Raw genomic sequence first — 18051 nt, forward strand, 5'->3', positions numbered from 1 at the left:
TGTCTGTTAGAGGATGGCAAAGAGCCTTGATAGAAGGTCGCATACAGTTTTTACATCTGGTACTCCAATGCAATGGATGCACTCCCTCAGTGATTATCAGTAGACTATGTGTCACCATTGTGGTGTCTATCTGTTAGGTTGTGTAGTAGCGGGTGTCCATACTTAATCTATGTGTGCTTTAGTTTTCTAATCAACCCAGTTATACCAGCTGCTCCACTATCAACCCCAGTGCCCCAGCTTCAGGTCACTTATGACAAACCTTGGGCCATTTATCCTTGTACTGTATGTCTATAAGCATTCTTATCCTATTGTAACAAAAGGGAAAAATTAGAACTTATATTTATTTTACTATAGTATAAATGGCAAAAACAGCTATGTGCATATTAATAAAGGTTATTCTTAACAATAGTATATTATGTTTGTTGATGTTTCAGTTGAATTTCTTCACTTTGCGAAAGGAGCCCCACTGCTTTCAGACTGACCTTCCTCTGCTTATTGAAAACGTTTTAAAAATCCTTTATCATCAAAACAGAATTTACATCAAGTTATTATATTAGATGACAAGAAAGATCTGAGCCGACGAGGGAATTACGTTTCCTTAGCAACGGGAAATGTTCGATTCAAAATCAGTGACGTCACGTGCTTCCCGTGGTACTTTGCGAACCCTAATTGAATGCTCAGAAAAAAAAATACATTTTTGTTCTGTTAATTTCGTGTTTTAAAGGCATAAAAGAAGATCCCGCATCAGAGTTTGACACTCCTGGACAGAAAGAGCTCAGCAGCGTTAAAAGGGGAGGGCGTATCGGAGAAAGGTAGGAGTTCTCGTAAATGGGGATTGTTCACAAATAATGTTGACAAAGCATTAGCCCGACAGCTAGCGTTAGCCTAGCTTAGCTCTGTGCGCTTAGTGATTGGATTGTTTTTGTTTATTTCGTTACTGCGAGTACATATTAATGATATACTTGGTTACTTGCTCATTTTAATTGTATGTCCAGGTAAATCCCTGCGGTTAGGGTACAGTTTCAGGTCCAAGTTCCTAGTTTTGTGGTGGCAAGTAGATGATAGTTGTGCTCTAATAGCATCTATTTAGAATGAACTCCATGTCAGATGAAATAAACTAATTAATGCTAATTTTATTCCCGTTTACCAACATTTCAATCTGGAATAAAACAAACTTTTTATGATTCAAACTGTCATGTACTCACTCGTTTTTAAAAAGGATTATTTGTCCTTATAGTTGGTTTGACTTAGCTATTTGCGAAACGAAAGATCTTTTGTTAATGAATAGAAATACAATTGATGTTTAATGGTGATTAACAAAGGGACCTTGGGCGTATATCTAAAACGTGAAATGTATATGCGTTCTGTGTCCTCAGCGGTGTAATTCAAAGAACTTGACTGCAAAATTGTAGTAAAAAGGCTCTTTAGAAAAATTGAGTTAAAAATTATAATCCGCATGTATTATATATTTCTAAACTGTGCTGTAACATTTTGTGTTGTGTTTGCCCTTTTTTTTTTTTTTAAAGGTATGATGGATCAGGACTATGAGTGCAGGCTGCTCAGACAGATTAATATCCAAAATGAGAATGCCAGCCCCTTAGTAAGTATAAAATACATCTACCTTTTACTTTTCCTTTGTTCCTTTCCTGTCGTCACAAAAATATGTGCACGTGTTCCTATAGAAAACACAACAAAAATCATGTTAAATTTCACAGCTAACAAAAAATAATCAAGATGTTAAGTTTGCTTATTAACATATCATGAAAATGTCATGGCAAGCACTCCCTTTGTGACCTTTGCATGTTCTCTGCTGTGTTCCTGTTAAAGTTATGTTGTAGTTGGCATCAGTGTTTAGCCTTCTAAATACTTCTAAACACTTGGGCTGCATGATACGATATGTTATGCCGTTGCTATATTATTGTTAAAGGTTGTGATAAAGATACCATTTGCAATGTTCTTGATTTTCTGCATTGCTCTCTGACTCATGTGTCATTACGTTGCTTCCAGCTCTTTCTGTCATTGGGCATGTTATGTCACCTGCATCAGGTTGGAGTGAGACTCCACCCAACAGACTGAATACACTACTTAGAATGCATGAATTCCTGACACCGTATTGCCTCCAAGAACAGGGTCTTGTTGGTTTAATATTGCAGAAGTGAGACATTGTTATGGCATTTTGCCCATTTGTACAGCCCAACAAAACACTTTTCTTTTAGGTCATGTGGCAAAACAATTAATTACAGCTTATTTTGATGCACTGACAACTAACCTGTTGATGTTGTTGAGCTCTTCAAATATCTATTCTAATGTGACAAGTCATTTTAACCCTCCCGCAGTCCTGGAGGGCCCGCACGGACCCCGTGTGCGCTACTCGAGTTTTCCCGTTTCTTTTGTGGTTTTCCCACCCGCCAGGCTGCAGATCACACATCTCCACATCACATTTCCGACCACTGCCCTAGATTTTTGGTCCTGCGGGGTTCAGAGCGACCCCATGTGTAGTTCTTTCTGGCGCCTCCCGTGACATCTGCCTCGCTATGTACCAGTGCTTAGCCAGGACCATGGGAGGGTTAAGAGAGTTTAGTTTATGTTGCTCTGTTCACTTTTTGCTCTCCCAATTTGAAGTGGATTTAGCGTTTTCCTTCCAGTTATGTGCTTACAACTCTGTCAGTTTTGAAACAACCTTTTTTCATTTATTTGTTACATGGAGGTTTTATAAGCTGTACCAGCCTGAAGCTACCTCTGAATGCATTTTAATCACTCTGAAATGCAATGCGGCATTGGTATCTAGACATGAAATTCATTTTTGTTGTCTGCCCTCATCAGATCGAATAAATTTGATGTTTTAAACTGCAGAAAGAGCCCAACGGTTTACTTCCTTTTTACAGGGCATGTTTCAAAGGGCAAGGGACTCACAGGACAGACAACCACTCATGCACATACACACACTAAGGGACATTTAGAGTGGCCTGTTGACCTCACATGTATGTTTTTGGACTGTGGAAAGAAGTACCTGGGGGAAAAAAACTCACACATGCCCAGAGAGAACACGCAAACTCTACACAGGAAGGTACCAATCTGGATACAAACCCAGAAACCTCTATTTCTAACAACTGTGCAGTCACTAAAGATAATCCTGTTACTTTTAGTACACAGTATATTAGCATTTATAAAGTGTCTGTTTGTCAAATGGAAGCAAACTGATTGCATCAAATCTTCATTTTGATCCAACCCCCAGTCCTGAGAATGTAAAGGGGCAGCAGGCGACAGTCGAGAAGATCGGAGCACCAGGCGCAGAAAGTTGTGCCATCTGTCTTAACTAGTATGTTTAATTCATCATCATTGAACAATATTGAACATTACCTAAAAAAAAGATTATAAACTGACATAAAACTGAGAATGAGAGAAGAGATTGCTACTGTCTATCTGTGTGAAAATGAAATGGTTGACAAAGGAGCTGTTGGACAGTGTCTCTGGGGTTGAGCTAAAACAGGACCTCGTTAACCAAACGATTGGCCTTTGCAAATGTTGCCTGCTGCTGCTAACACCTCAAATGAATGCTCCATCTGCCACATAAATTGTCCTCCTGTTTTGTTATTAAGATTTCAAGTCTGTCTCCATGAACCGTTTCTGTTTGGCTTCCAGTCAGAAAACGCCGTCTTCTCTCTTCCCCCGTGTAGAAAGCTGTGGGAGCGGTGCGATCTCTGACACCCACCAGCTCCCCCCTGTCCTCTCCTAGCAAGCACGGCGATCGCTTCATCCCGTCCCGGGCTGGAGCCAACTGGAGTGTCAACTTCCACCGCATTAATGTGAGTCTGCCGCGCCACACCGAGGACTTCACTATCTGGCCTAGCAAAAGCATGATGCTCCCAGAGTCAAAGTGTCCTGTTTATGCAGTTAGGAAACATATTTCCTATTACTTGTTTTGTTCCCATGTTCATGCCATCACAAACATACAGTATATGTACAGATTTGTTTTATTTTGTTTAATTTTCTGATGCAGGAAATTGAAAAGTCGCACAATCAAAATAGAAAAACCAAAGATGGCACAACCGACAGCAACAAAGGTACTTTATGGCTTAATTGTTTGTTTTTTTTCCTCTCTGGACTCTTTTTGGGCATGACCTACCACACAAGACTATGGTAGCATCAGTTTCTCCTGACCTCTCAAAGCAGGGGATATTTGAGATGGATCCCCTGATTCTGATTTAATCAAGGTAGAACAAAACACTGTAAACTATAACATAACACTTCTCCAAATGGTATACGTCTGTTCTTGTTTGCTTTTCGTAAAATATGAGTTCTGTTCCAATTTTAGAAGCCCACATTGACCATCATGATGGTCAATTAAACCCCCCCTAAAGCCCCCCACTGGCTTGCGGGCTCCAGAATGTACTTGATTTCACAGAAAACAAGTGGACCGGTTGCACACATACTAAGAAAACGGTTCTTAATTTGAAGGTTATGTTACCAGAGTTATAATCTCTTAAAACAAATATTTGCCGCTGCTTGCATGTAAGCGTGGAAAACATTTGTTTGAGAAGAGATCGGTGACCTTTTTTCCATTGTTTCTCATGTACAAAACATGAAACTTGGTTTCTGCATCCTCACCCTACAAGTGTGTTAAATGCAAAATAAAAATGTGAAGTAAACCATCATGCATTAAAAGATGGGAAAGAGGGTCCAGTTGTACGAATTTATGGCGCCTCACCCTGTTCAGTTCAACAGTACACAGGAGAACTGCATGTTTGAATATTTATTAAAACATCCCCACTAAAAGCTCTGATGATGCAGTAACTTTGTGGATGCGTTGTGTTCCTGTGACACATTTTCTGTTCATTTGACCTAATGAAGATGAAGAGGTGTCAAAGGGTTAAATGGGCTGCAAGAGCAAGAAGCTTGATGAGAAGGTGACAACTGTTGGTGTGTTTTTTTATTTTTATTTTTTTTATTTACTCAGAACAACAGAACATGATACAAAATGGGGAATTATTTCTGATGAGGGTACAAGATGAAATCACCACGTTTAGGGGCCCATGTATCCCATGTATCATAAAATACTGTGTGGGAACTTTGATCCTACAGCGAGAGCACTGCTGGGTCGTGGATGACACACCGCCAAGGCAACGAGGAGGCTGAGGAAGGAGCACATTAATGTCAAGGAGGGGCCTGGCCAGTCTCCAGACCTCAGTCCTCCAGAAAATCTGCTGAGAGCTGAAGCTTTGTGTTGCCATGCAGCAGCCAATAAACCTAAAGAATTTAGAGAATATCTGTACGGAGGAGTAAGATGTTTGCAAACCTGATGATCAACTAAACAGCATCTCAGAGCTGGGCTTGGCAGCAAGGTTTCTCTATAAAGTTCGTAATCATGTTTTGCCGAGGAATCAAATAATGTATAATCAAATCCCTTAGCCTGCAAATCAAATTTTTTTTTTATTAAAAAAAAAAAGCTTTTACTGTTTTTGATTTTTAGTATTGTTAGTTTTTCCTCTATTTGAATTAAAATATGTTTACATACTCAGATTTGTTGAAATTATGTATTATATAACTTAAACAAGAACATGATTATCTTCTGAGTCTTGAACCAAAACAGTTTTATTTTCATTTACTGTAGCTGTGGATTTGGAGCTGATTTTGTCTAGTCCTTTAGCCTGTTTGTTCTAAGCCAGTTTTGAGTGTTAGAAGGCCCATAGGAAAAAAGGACAGCAGTATTAAACACAGCTAATTTAAATATACTCGTCAGTCTTTAAAATGCGAGCGGGAGCAGAGAAATTGCAGGAGTAGGGTACATTGAAGTTTAATGTTGGCAGCCCGGTTGGATTTTTCACCTCATCTGTTTCTCTGTCTTCAGTGGATGGTCTAGCTTACTCTGCTCTGCTAAAGAACGAGCTGCTAGGAGCGGGAATTGAGAAAGTCCAAGACCCTCAGTCTGAAGACCGTCGGTTACAGCCATCTACTCCTGCCAAGAGGAGCCTTTTTAGTGTAAATCAGAAAACGGCTTTAATTTGCATTCATTCATTTTAAACCGGGATTTCTTCCTGAGTTAATTATTGTTTGTGTTTCCTAGTATTCTGTAAGTACGAAGCGGGCTCTACCAGAAGAAGATGGAAACACAGTTTCCCCGTATTCTTTATCACCCGTCAGTAGCAACAGGTAATCATTCCTATTCTGTTCTGATCCAGATTTATGGTTTTTTTTGTTGTTGTAAACAACTGTTGTGATATTTTCTCATCTTGTTCTAATTTGCTTTGCAGTCAGAAATTGCTACGGTCACCAAGAAAGCCTACACGCAAGATTTCCAAAATTCCCTTTAAAGTTCTGGATGCTCCAGAGCTTCAGGATGACTTCTACCTCAACCTGGTGGACTGGTCCTCTCTGAATGTGCTCAGCGTGGGACTGGGTACCTGTGTTTATCTGTGGAGCGCCTGTACCAGCCAGGTGTGTGCAACCTCTTTACATCCAAACGTATTGGGGTTTGTTGGTTTTTCGTCTCCATATATTAAGAACATTTTTTTTGTCCCCCCACTTTTTTTTTCAAGGTTACTCGTCTTTGTGACCTCTCTGTTGAAGGAGACTCTGTTACATCAGTAGGCTGGTCAGAAAGGGTAGGTTTCCATCCTTTCAAAATAAAAATTAAATAAACCTTCCAAAACACTAAAAGTTTGGGCTGCCACTGAAAACTCATAAACACCGCGTTTATAATTTTGCCAGGTTTATTTTCACCAACCCGCCATCTCCCAGCTCAACCAGACTCCACCAGACTCTTACAATAACACCTTCCCTCCCAGAGGAGCTTAACAATCTCCCTCTTTCTCTTTAAATAAAAATTAACAATAGATAAGAGGTTTACCTTGGCTAAAAAAAAAAAATGGCTAAGGGCAAACCAACAGCAGGCCTGGGCTTGGTCCTGCTGTATCTCTGACATATCTCACAGTCCTGAATAATCTGTAAAACGACTGAACAGTCTTGAATGAGCCTCTGCAGACGATCTGCAGAGGCGTGGCCAAACTGCTTGTGCAGCTTCAGGAGAACTTTTTGCTTCTCTTTTATAGACATCCCTGCTGTGACAACAAGGACTTCACTTTCATTGCTATTCATTTTTGTAGTTTCATCTCTAATGTCCACACAATAGTGTCCTGAACTAGTGAACTCAAGAGGAATGTTTTGTTTGAACATGACAACTCTGTCATTCTCCATATCTGAAACAGTTCCAGCTCTCTTTAGAGACATTTTGCTCAGCAATAATGGAATATCTACAGAAACTACTTCTGTCTCAATATGACACTTTGTTTGTCCGATCTTGGCAGGAAGTTTCACTTTTCTGTTGGAGTGTACCACCTGACCATCTCCAAATCTGAAAGGTCTGCAGCTTGGATATTCTGTTTGCTGCAGTTTATCGATTTGGCTTTGACTCAGGTCTTTTATGTAACTATACAGCAACTTTTCACCACAAACGGTACGTGTGCAGGCAGTGTCAATGATGGCTGATCCAAGTGATTCAGTCAGATCTCAGAGACCGTCATTACTTTAGTAAATAACGTAGTGTTGCATTCCTCTGCATCTTCTGTCAGCTTCACTTCATTTCACCGATGAGGACAGTCTTTAGCCCAATGGTACGTGTTCTGACAAATGGCGCATTGTGTTCGTTTACCATATTTATCAAGTGGATTTGTACCTTGCTGTGGCTGCCGCTGTCCGCTCTGTGACGGGCAACTGCTCCGTCTACATTTTCCTGGTGGTCTTTGCTCTGTAGATAAAATGGCATCTTGTGTCTCGCTGCCGATGCTTGGTGCGCTGGTTTTTCCTCCGAAAATCCGCTTTAATCCAGACTTCATAGACACAAAAGTCAAATCTGTGCATGCTGTGAGAGCAAGCTGCCTATTCTTCTCCTCGAGACATGCCGTGTCCAGGAGTTTAAACGCCAGCACAGCGTCAGGCAGGGCCATATTGTATTTCTTCATACGGTTGTATCGCTGTTCAAAGTCTATTATGTAGTCCGCCATTGACATTGTGTTGTCTTTGGATATCGAGTCAAAATAGGAGTATGCTTCATAAGCGCGGCCTTTTTCTTCTCTTAGGAATACCGCGTCCAATTTAGTAAGCAAATTTTCCATACCGTTAACTTTGTTCAGATCTTCTGCGGATATTTCCAAAGCAGTCTCTCTGGCTCTCCCTTCGAGCCCCAGCGCCACTGCTAGTGCTTGTTTTTTCAGATCCAGGTCCGTCACAAGATTCCAAATACTAACATTTTTCATTTTTCCAGCCTCGTCAAACTTCGGCGGTACTCTGTAATTGGTAACCATCCTCTGTTACCATGAAAACTCATAAACACCACGTTTATAATTTTGCCAGGTTTATTTTCACCAACCCACCGTCTCCCAGATCAACCATAAAAACCAACCTCAAACTCAACCAGACTCTCGCGATAAGACCTTCCCTCCCAGAGGAGGTTAACAGCCACTCAAGACTTTTTTTTTATTATTATAAAACTATAATTTTTTGTTAATCTAAATGACATTTTTTGTCAGAAGCCAAAAAAGAATTTTTTTGGTTCAATTATTTTTTAACTATAGGTTTTGGCAATTGCTGCATACCAGATACACACGTGGACAAAATTGTTGTTGCCGCTCGGTTAATGAAAGAAAAACCCACAATGGTCACAGAAATAATTTGAATCTGGTAATAATGAATAATAATTCTATGAAAATAAACGAATGAAAGTCAGACATTGCTTTTCAAACATGCTTCAACAGAATTATTTTAAAAAATAAACTCATGAAACAGGCCTGGGCAAAAATGATGGTACCCTTAATATTTTGTTGCACCTTTTGAGGCAATCACTACAATCAAACGATTCCTATAACTGTCATTGAGACTTCTGCTCCTCTCAGCAGGTATTTTGTCCCACTCCTCATGAGGAAACTGCTCCAGTTGTCTCAGGTTTGAAGGTTGCCTTTTCCAGACGGCATGTTTCAGCTTCTTCCAAAGATGCTCAATAGGATTTAGGTCAGGGTTCATAGACGGCCACTTCAGAATAGTCCAATGTTTTACCCTTAGCCATTCTTGGGTGTTTTTAACTGTGTGTTTTGGGTCATTATCCTGTTGCAAGACCCATGACCTGCAACTGAGACTGAGCTCTCTGACACTGGGCAGCACATTTCTCTCTAGAATCCCTTGATAGTCTTGAGATTTCATTATACCTTCACAGATTCAAGACACCCTGTGCCACATGCAGCAAATCAGCCCCAGAACATAACAGAGCCTCCTCCATGTTTCACAGCAGGGACGGTGATCTTTTCTTCATATGCTTCATTTTTACGTCTGCAAACATAGAGCTGATGTGCCTTCTCAAAAAGTTCAATTTTTGTCTCATCTGTCCATAGGACATTCTCCCAGAAGCTTTGTGGCTCATCAAGTCTGGCTTTTTTATTATTTGTTTTCAACCATGGTGTTCTCCTTGGTCGTCTCCCATTAAGTCCATTTTGCCTCAAACAATGTCGGATGGTACGATCTGACACTGATGTTCCTTGAGCTTGAAGTTCACCTTTAATCTCTTTAGAAGTTTTTCTGGGCTCTTTTGTTACCGTTCATATTATCCGTTTTGTCATCAGTTTTCCTCCTGCGACCACGTCCAGGGAGGTTGGCTACAGTCCCATGGATCTTAAATTTCTGAATAATATGTGCAGCTGTAGTCACAGGAACATGAAGCTGATTGGAGATGGTCTTATAACCTTTACCTTTAACATGCTTGTCTATAATTTTCTTTCTAATCTACTGAGACAACTTTTCCTTCGCTTCCTCTGGTCCATGTTGAGTGTGGTACACACCATGTCAGTGATGCTAATTAATGGACACACCTTGATTTAACATGTCTTTTTGGTCACATTATTTTTAGAGGTACCATCATTTTTGTCCAGGCCTGTTTCATGAGTTTATTTTTTTAAATAATTCTGTTGAAGCATGTTTGAAAAGCAATGTCTGACTTTCATTTGTTCATTTTCATAGAATTTGTATTCATTATTACCTTAGTCCGATTCAAGTTATTTCTGTGATTATTGTGGGTTTTTCTTTCATTAACCGAGGCGTACCAACAATTTTGTCCATGTGTGTAATCAAGTATAATTTGAAGATTTGCTCTCTATTGGCAAAGTTCATTTGTCAAATATTCCTTCATATGTTTCCATTAAAAACTAATCCATTGGAAAATGTAGCAGACAATAAACCTGTGCATTGTGCAGGTTAAAAATAACCTTATGGTAATATATGTCGTAACTTGTTTATGTAAATTTGTCTTCTGTCGCCAAGAGGGTCCTTCCCACTGCCTGCAGGAATGCTGCTGCTTTACCATGGAAGTAATAATAGTAGGAAGTGCATTATAGGTTTGTCAAAAAATATTTAAAGTTCCCCATTCGTCAGGCTTCGCTCAGCTAAGGAGATGTTGCCCTCAAGAGCACAGACTCCAGTTCCAGAGTAGGACAGAAAACTGGGAAACCAGACTGATACACGCAGACTGTCTCAGTTGTTACTTTGAAACATTACTAAAAGCACTGAAGCTTTGTGGATATATGTAGGCCTTCCTGTTATAGATTTAATTTATATAAAATCTGACATTTGTGGCAAAGAAAAGAGAGGAAGAAGAAATCTCGGATCAAGCCTAGATTCTGCAGTCACAAACTTTATCCTCTGATTTTTAAGGTTTTGCACTCTGAAACAGAAACCCTCTAAACTCTGTGGCAATTTGTAATATTACCAGATGTTTTCTAAATTAGGTCAGTGCGATTTATCTGAGCTCCTACGTTTCTTTAACATTTTTAATCTATTACCAATCCACTTCCGTGGGCAACTTTTTTATTTTACAGACTATAAACACTATTAAAAATCTATATTAAATGGTAACATGCCCTTGGATCTGTTTTAAGTATGAGAGATCTATCATTGAGCACAGTTCTATTTTAATCAGCATATGAGCTAAACTTGTATATGGTTTGAATACTTCAAGTGACTCAAAAATGATATATTGAAGTTTTTGGGTAAAACTGTTGTTTGATGTGGGGTGTGTTGTTTTTAGGGGAATCTGGTAGCGGTGGGAACTCATAAGGGCTACGTCCAGATTTGGGATGCTGCAGCAGGGAAGAAGCTCTCTGTGTTGGAGGGACACACGGCCAGAGTGGGTGAGTCGACAGATGGAGAAGGAGACGGTGCGAAGATGAATTTATTAGAAGCTTTGAATATTTCCTAGCAGTCACGAGTGTCTTAAATTCTTGCCCAGTGAATCATCTCCCACTTCGACCTGCCCTTTTGGTTTTTTTTGCTGCCAGGTGCTTTGGCATGGAATGCGGACCAGCTGTCGTCTGGAAGCCGCGATCGTGTGATCCTTCAGCGGGACATCAGAGCTCCACCTCTGCAATCAGAGCGCCGTCTCCAAGGCCACAGACAAGAAGTCTGTGGCCTCAAGTGGAGCACGGACCACCAGCTGCTCGCCTCGGGTGGAAATGATAACAAGGTACGCCGAAGGAAGATCTTATCTGTTTCTCTAACAGCTACACATCTGGCTGCAAACTAACTTCCTGCATTTCAATGTTTCCACAGCTACTTGTGTGGAATCACTCGAGCGTCCTGCCCGTGCAGCAGTACACAGAGCACTTGGCTGCGGTGAAGGCCATTGCCTGGTCGCCTCACCAGCATGGCCTGCTGGCCTCAGGAGGCGGCACGGCTGATCGCTGCATCCGCTTCTGGAACACGCTGACCGGCCAGCCACTGCAGTGCACCGACACTGGCTCTCAGGTCTGCAACTTGGCCTGGTCCAAGCACACAAATGAACTGGTGAGTCACTTAAACACCCAGTTTGATGCTGTTGATGTGTTCACTCTTAGTGACGGGATCTAAAACGAAAATCACAGTGGGGTTTGTTTTTTTTTCAAGTAATTAATTTGCATTTTATTGCATAAGTATTTGATCACCTAACAACCAGTAAGAATCCCGGCTCTGACAGGCCTGTTAGTTCTTCTTTAAGAAGCCCTCCTGTTCTCCACTCATTACCTGTATTAACTGCACCTGTTTGAACTCGTTATCTTTATAAAAGACACCTGTCCACACACTCAATCAAACAAACTTCAACTTCTCCACGATGGCCAAGACCAGAGAGCTGTGTGAGGACATCAGGGATAAAATAGTAGACCTGCACAAGGATGGGATGGACTTCAGGAAAACAGCCAAGCAGCTTGGTGAGAATGCATTAACTGTTGGTGCAATTATGAGAAAATCGAAGAAGTTCAAGATGACAGTCAATCTCCCTCGGTCAGGATCTCACCTCGTGGGGGAAAAAATAGAGCTTTTTGGTCTAAACTCCACTCGCCATGGAGGAAGAAGAAGGATGAGTACAAACCTAAGAACACCATCCCTACTGTGAAGCATGGAGGTGGAAACATCATTCTTTGGGGATGCTTTTCTACAAAGGAGACAGGACGACTGCACCGTATTGAGTGGAGGATGGATGGGGTCATGCATTGGGAGATCTTAGCCAACAACCTCCTTCCCTCAGTAAGGGCATTGAAGATGGGTTGTGGCTTGGTCTTCCAGCTTGACAACGACCCGAAGTACACAGTCAGGGCAACTAAGGAATGGCTCTGTAAGAAGCATCTCAAGGTCCTGGAGTGGCCTAGCTAGTCTCCAGACCTGAACCCAATCAAAAATCTTTGGAGGGAGCTGAAAGTTGAGCGACAGCCCCGAAACCTGAAGGATCTGGACAAGATCTGTATGGAGAAGTGGTTCAAAATCCCTGCTGCAGTATGAGCAAACCTTGTCAAGAACTACAGGAAACATCTGATATCTGTCATCGCAAACAAAGGTTTCTCTACCAAATATTAAGTTTTGATTTTCTGATAAATGCGTATGTCATGCAATAAAATGCAAATTAATTACATATAAATCACACAATGTAATTTTCTGGATTTTTTTTATAGATTCCATCGCTCGCAGTTGAAGAGTACCTATGATTAAAAATTGAAGACTTCTACATGCTTTACAAGTGGGAAAACCTGCAAAATTGGCAGTGTATCAAATACTTGTTCTCCCCACTGTATTTCTTTTTATTTCTATTGAATGCAAAGAAAAACCTACAGTGGGCTCCAGATGTTTTGGTTAATCAAGGCTCAGCGTGTAAATAATCAGGCTTTTTATGGCAGGTACAAGTTTCTGGTTTCCTTTGGACTGAGCGGCCAATTTAGAGTTTCTTCCCCTTTTTTCATGACTATAACACATGAGTTGAATAATGTCCTGTACATCCGTAACCTACCTTTTATATTTTTTTATTAAGCTCAAAAGTGCATTAAAGTAAATGTTTTTACCTTCGACTAAAAAAGCAGAAGTTGTAACTCTGTATCAGTTACCGTAATCAGACTAAAAATAGACTGGAATAGAGAAAACCAGCACTTTTTTGTTTTGTTTTATCTTTTAAAAATAATTAATAGCAATAAGATGATATAAAGTTACTGTGGTCAGTATGACATTTTGCATTTTATTGTTCAGTGTCAATGTGGCTACTAGCAGTTGATAAAAATCCTATCTGAGACTATTTTCAAATATGTTTTTGGAATAAATAAGTTCAGCCAAAGATTCAACCCCCAACAGCAATAATGGTTACTCATGTGGCCTTTTGGGAATATTAACCTGATCTATACTAAAAGCGCCAGTTCAAGATTTGTGATGTAATTTCATGAAAAACACATTTTTGTCTTGTTTTTGTTTGTTTTCAGGTTAGCACACATGGTTATTCCCAAAACCAGATCCTGGTGTGGAAGTATCCCTCCCTAACCCAAGTGGCCAAACTCACAGGACATTCCTACAGAGTACTCTACCTGGTATGCGTACATTTTATCTAGAAATGTAACCACTGTAGAAAGAAAATAAATGTTTGATCAGAATTGTAGAAGAAGATTGTTATAAGAAGTTTATTAAATGCAGTTTTTAGTGAAGGATAATAGGTATAGGGGGATTTTTGTTTGGAAAAAATCTAAGTACATATATATTTTTTGAGACTGAGATTCCTTTTGCCCTCCCACAAAATCCTGCTCGGGTTCTCAAAGTTTTGTACTCAAAATGCTCAGTTCCACCCCAAAAATGTGTTTCTGCAGTGAAGTTTTTTGTTTTCAGAGAAATATACTAAATTGCCAAAACTACTGGGTCCCACCACCAAATCAATGAATTCTGGTGTTCCAATCACTTCCATGGCTGCAGGTTTATAAAGTTTGTACAGGCCTGTCAAGTCTCTCCACACCAGAGTCCTGACCTCAACCTTCTTGAACACCTTTGGGATGAATTAGATGAAAAAACCAGAACTGCAGCGTCCGCACTAACTATACATGCACTCCTAAACCTTGTGGAAGATGTTTACAAAATAGTTAAAGTTGCTATTGCTGGCAACTAGGGGTGAACCGATTGATCGGCCCCAATGTCCTTCATTTTGGGAGATCTGTAATCGACTGACACTTGTGAAACCGATCTTATCCGCCAATCTTGTCTAACCTATTGCACATGTTTTGTTTCTTTTTAAAATGTGAAAAATGAGCGCTTTTCAGCAACAAGGTACTCAAAGTTAAAAGAAGTTTGTATTGTTTCCTGGGTATTGTTCAGTGTTTTTTTTTTTTTTATAAAATAAGATTGGAATATTAAAGGTGTATTGTGACCTTACAACACCTGACAGTGTCAGTTATTAAAATAAATCAATATCGGCCAAAATTTGAATCGGCAGATCAGGCTTTTCAAAGATCAGTGATCGGCCAAAAAACTGCAATTGGTGCACCCCTACTGCCAACGGTAGGATCATCAACAAATTGTTTAACCACAAGGCTCAAAGATACAGATTTGTATCATTCTGACCACATAAACATAATTTTAACGCAATTGGCGCATATTTGTAAGCAAGCCAATGTTAGTGCACCGGCCCTGGTTAAGCAATTGAACTGATTTGGTGGAAAATAATGAAAAATACTGAACAGACAGCCAGCTTTGCTTGAAGGTAGCTAGAATGATGAAAACGTATACGTGCATAACACTGATCATTGTGGTCAGACAGTGGTGCAGTGCTGTATACTTGAAGTGCAATAAGGAGTTCTGTGCAGGCCATGTCACCTGATGGAGAAGCCATTGTGACGGGGGCCGGAGACGAAACACTGAGGTTCTGGAACGTCTTTAGTAAGATGAGATCCACTAAGGTAACAACCCTTTCAAAATGTTACATTACCTTAAAGGCACAACATAGCTTGTTGGTGACATGTTTCTCATCTGATTGAAATCAATATTGGTGATTTTTATTTTCTCCCCCTTTCAGGAATCCGTCTCAGTGTTGAACCTCTTCACCAGGATCCGGTAGTCTGTTCTGCAAGGGAACGGCGGCGGGAAGGGAAGTCATTTCTGTATGCATCAAGTTGCAAATCAGCCATCTTCAGAGGGGGCTCCCTCCCCTTGACCTCCCTTAAATAATTTAGCCGTGTTGTAGCTGAAGTTGGGAGGTGCTGCAGAGATGCACAGTCAGATTGTGGAGAGCTGAGGGGACATACAGCGCACACAGAGTAAACCACTGCCTCTTCAAACAGACCTGTGATCCCCGACCATGGGGCGAATTCTGGAGCCGTCTGTGTGATCGTTTTGTTTACAAACTGACTCTGTGCATACCTGCCAAAATACATTACGTTTGTCCTTTTTGATTGTCTATTTATTTTATTTTTAATTTTTCTTTTTTTTTGTTTTTTAAAGAGATATTCTGATAATTCAGTTTGTTTGAAAGGCTGGTGGATTTACTTTCATGTCCGTAACAGAAGTTTTCATTCTTATGTCTGGACTAAGTCTGGATCTGTTTCAGGTTTGTGAAAAAGAAATCGTTTTTTGTTTTTCCGTTGCTTATTTTATGGAGCAGTTCGGATGTGTCACAGACACTGATTGCAAATAACACAAACCAGTTGTGCTTTAAGAGCTCAAGACCGTCAACAAGGATCTCATTAGATAAAAGCCTTATTTTGGGGTTTTTTTTTACCTCCGAGTTCATTTTAGGACAATAAATGTTTAGACATTTTTCTTATGTTGAAGAAGAAAAAGACTTTTGGAGCACTGTATATAAGAACAATATTACAGGAGAAATTCCTACGAAGCTATATCATTTTAGTGCGACACGTATGGGATTCCTTTCCTTATCTTATTATCCTTGTTCTGTTTCGTGGCTTTTTGGACAAGTAACAAAAAAAAAAAAAAAAGTTGTGGTTCATCGGTGTGCTTTGTAACCACAACTGAACCTTTCGGGTAAAAGAAGAGGAATGATTAAACCAGAAACAATAATGTTTGCAGAACCTCTATTTTGTCTGCTCAGATGTTTGAGCTCAAAGCACTTCAGTCATGCTTTTTGGATGAACATATTTTATCAGATCATATCACCTCTGAGGTTCATTTTCTCCCTGGAGTGTTTCTTAAAATGAGGTTCAGGCTTAAATGGATGGTTTTTATTTTTCTATACAGAAACGCATGTTTGTGGAGAAACAATGAGCAGATTTGCTGCAAGCATCTCCATTTCTTTTTGATGCCACTTCAAACTTATCCTGCCAATGTAAATCACAGGAAGATTGTTTAAAGAAGATTTTCTGTACCAAGATTTGATCAGCAAATAAACGCCCATATCTTGTCTGTGTTGTTTTTTGTTTACACTCTGTTCCACAAACATCTCTTACATTTTTCTTCTAGATCTTGTGCCACTAGTGGTGTTTATTTACTGTATTAAATTGGAAATGGTCTGAAAGAGAAGAGAAGACATGCAGCAAAGGTCGTGAGGTTTGAGATCTTCCTCACAAACAGCTGCAGCGACTAATGTTCTCCATATACCAGAATACAGAGACTACTTTTATTGCAGACTGACCACAGACTTTACTCGCATTCCCCCAGCTGCACTCTCAAATGTGCACACATTCATACACCGATCCGCACATTGGTAGGCAACTTGTAGTTAAGTGCCTTGCCCAGAGGAACAGCAACATGTGATAGGAGGATGATGTAATTAAGCCGACAACTGTTCTACCCACTGGTCCACCTTCGCCCCAGTTCTCTTCATTCATCCTTGAATTTTCTCCAGATACTTTAGTTTTCTCTCAGTCTAAGTAGTACACGTTAGGTTACTTTGAGAAAATAAACCCTCAAGTGTGCATGGCTGTCCTGCATGGACTGCTTAGCTGTTTAGTTGTCTCTTATCCAGTGATCGCTGGAGATGGGCACCAGCAAGGACTAAGCGGGTTTGGAAAATTATTTGAAAGGGTGTTTGATTTGAAATCTGTAAGTAACTGATGAACAGCAAGAGGGTTTTAAGGCTGCAGACCCTGAGGCTGAGACAACAGCTGTTCTACACTAAGAGGTTATTCTCGGGTGGCAACACTCGAGCACATTGACCAATCTTCTGAGCTAGATATGTCCCAGCAAATTCATCTAGGCATGAGAGCATAACCTGTTAGAAGAAACTACAAACATTATTTCAGTCTGCAGTGCTCTGCATGTCATGTGTTTTTTTTCAGTATTTGACTGTAAAGGTCTGATCCAGTATGGGATTTATGGATGGGTTGGAAGCAGAGAGCCTCCTTCCTCTTAGGGTTTCAGCAGGAAGCCTGACCTAACCACAGCGGAGATGTTTGGTTGTAAATGCACATGGACAGGTCTGATCTGGACTTGTTTTACAGCTACAGAACTTGGGCAATGGGCAGACATTGAACTCTATACAAAAAAGTCAAAATGTGAGTCAATCTGCTGGCCCAAATTGTACGATGCAAGTGTACGGCCCAACCAGGAGCACAGGAGGAAAACTATGGCTAACATTACGGTGCTGCTGCCAGTGGAGGTTCTGCAAACTTTGAATCATGGAGTGCCTTATTTTTCAACTGTTCACATGTTTAATTGCATAGATTAACCACATACGTTTACACCTTGAACCATAGTGTAGCTGATAGTGCTTTTATCGTCAACTGTTACCCCTAGAAAACTTGACAGTATTTGGGGTCTTATGTTTCTATCGTTTGCCATATTGTT

General features: G+C 40.3%; 1 protein-coding gene across 1 annotated transcript; it reads left to right on the plus strand.

Moving 5' to 3' along the window:
* The first annotated feature begins 634 nt into the window (after positions 1 to 634).
* On the plus strand, positions 635 to 16668 carry fzr1a (fizzy/cell division cycle 20 related 1a). Its single transcript, XM_047369240.1, has 14 exons — positions 635 to 812; positions 1527 to 1600; positions 3678 to 3806; positions 4001 to 4064; positions 5849 to 5979; positions 6065 to 6150; positions 6252 to 6435; positions 6537 to 6602; positions 11066 to 11168; positions 11316 to 11500; positions 11587 to 11820; positions 13752 to 13856; positions 15117 to 15209; positions 15326 to 16668. The coding sequence occupies exons 2-14, from the start codon at positions 1529 to 1531 to the stop codon at positions 15365 to 15367; spliced, it is 1494 nt and encodes a 497-aa protein (XP_047225196.1). The 5' UTR covers positions 635 to 812; positions 1527 to 1528; the 3' UTR covers positions 15368 to 16668.
* The last annotated feature ends 1383 nt before the right edge of the window (positions 16669 to 18051 follow it).

Source organism: Girardinichthys multiradiatus, chromosome 6 (genome assembly GCF_021462225.1).
Source record: "Girardinichthys multiradiatus isolate DD_20200921_A chromosome 6, DD_fGirMul_XY1, whole genome shotgun sequence".
NCBI classification, from domain to species: Eukaryota; Metazoa; Chordata; class Actinopteri; order Cyprinodontiformes; family Goodeidae; genus Girardinichthys; species Girardinichthys multiradiatus.

What these genes read in the sequence shown, in the direction of transcription:
- fzr1a (XM_047369240.1), top strand. Translation starts at nt 1,529, where the DNA reads ATGATGGATCAGGACTATGAGTGCAGGCTGCTCAGACAGATTAATATC. An exon ending in GGAGCGCCTGTACCAGCCAG is followed by an intron (nt 6,436 to 6,536) that starts GTGTGTGCAACC and finishes TTTTTTTTCAAG; the next exon opens with GTTACTCGTCTTTGTGACCT. An exon ending in CCTACAGAGTACTCTACCTG is followed by an intron (nt 13,857 to 15,116) that starts GTATGCGTACAT and finishes AGTTCTGTGCAG; the next exon opens with GCCATGTCACCTGATGGAGA.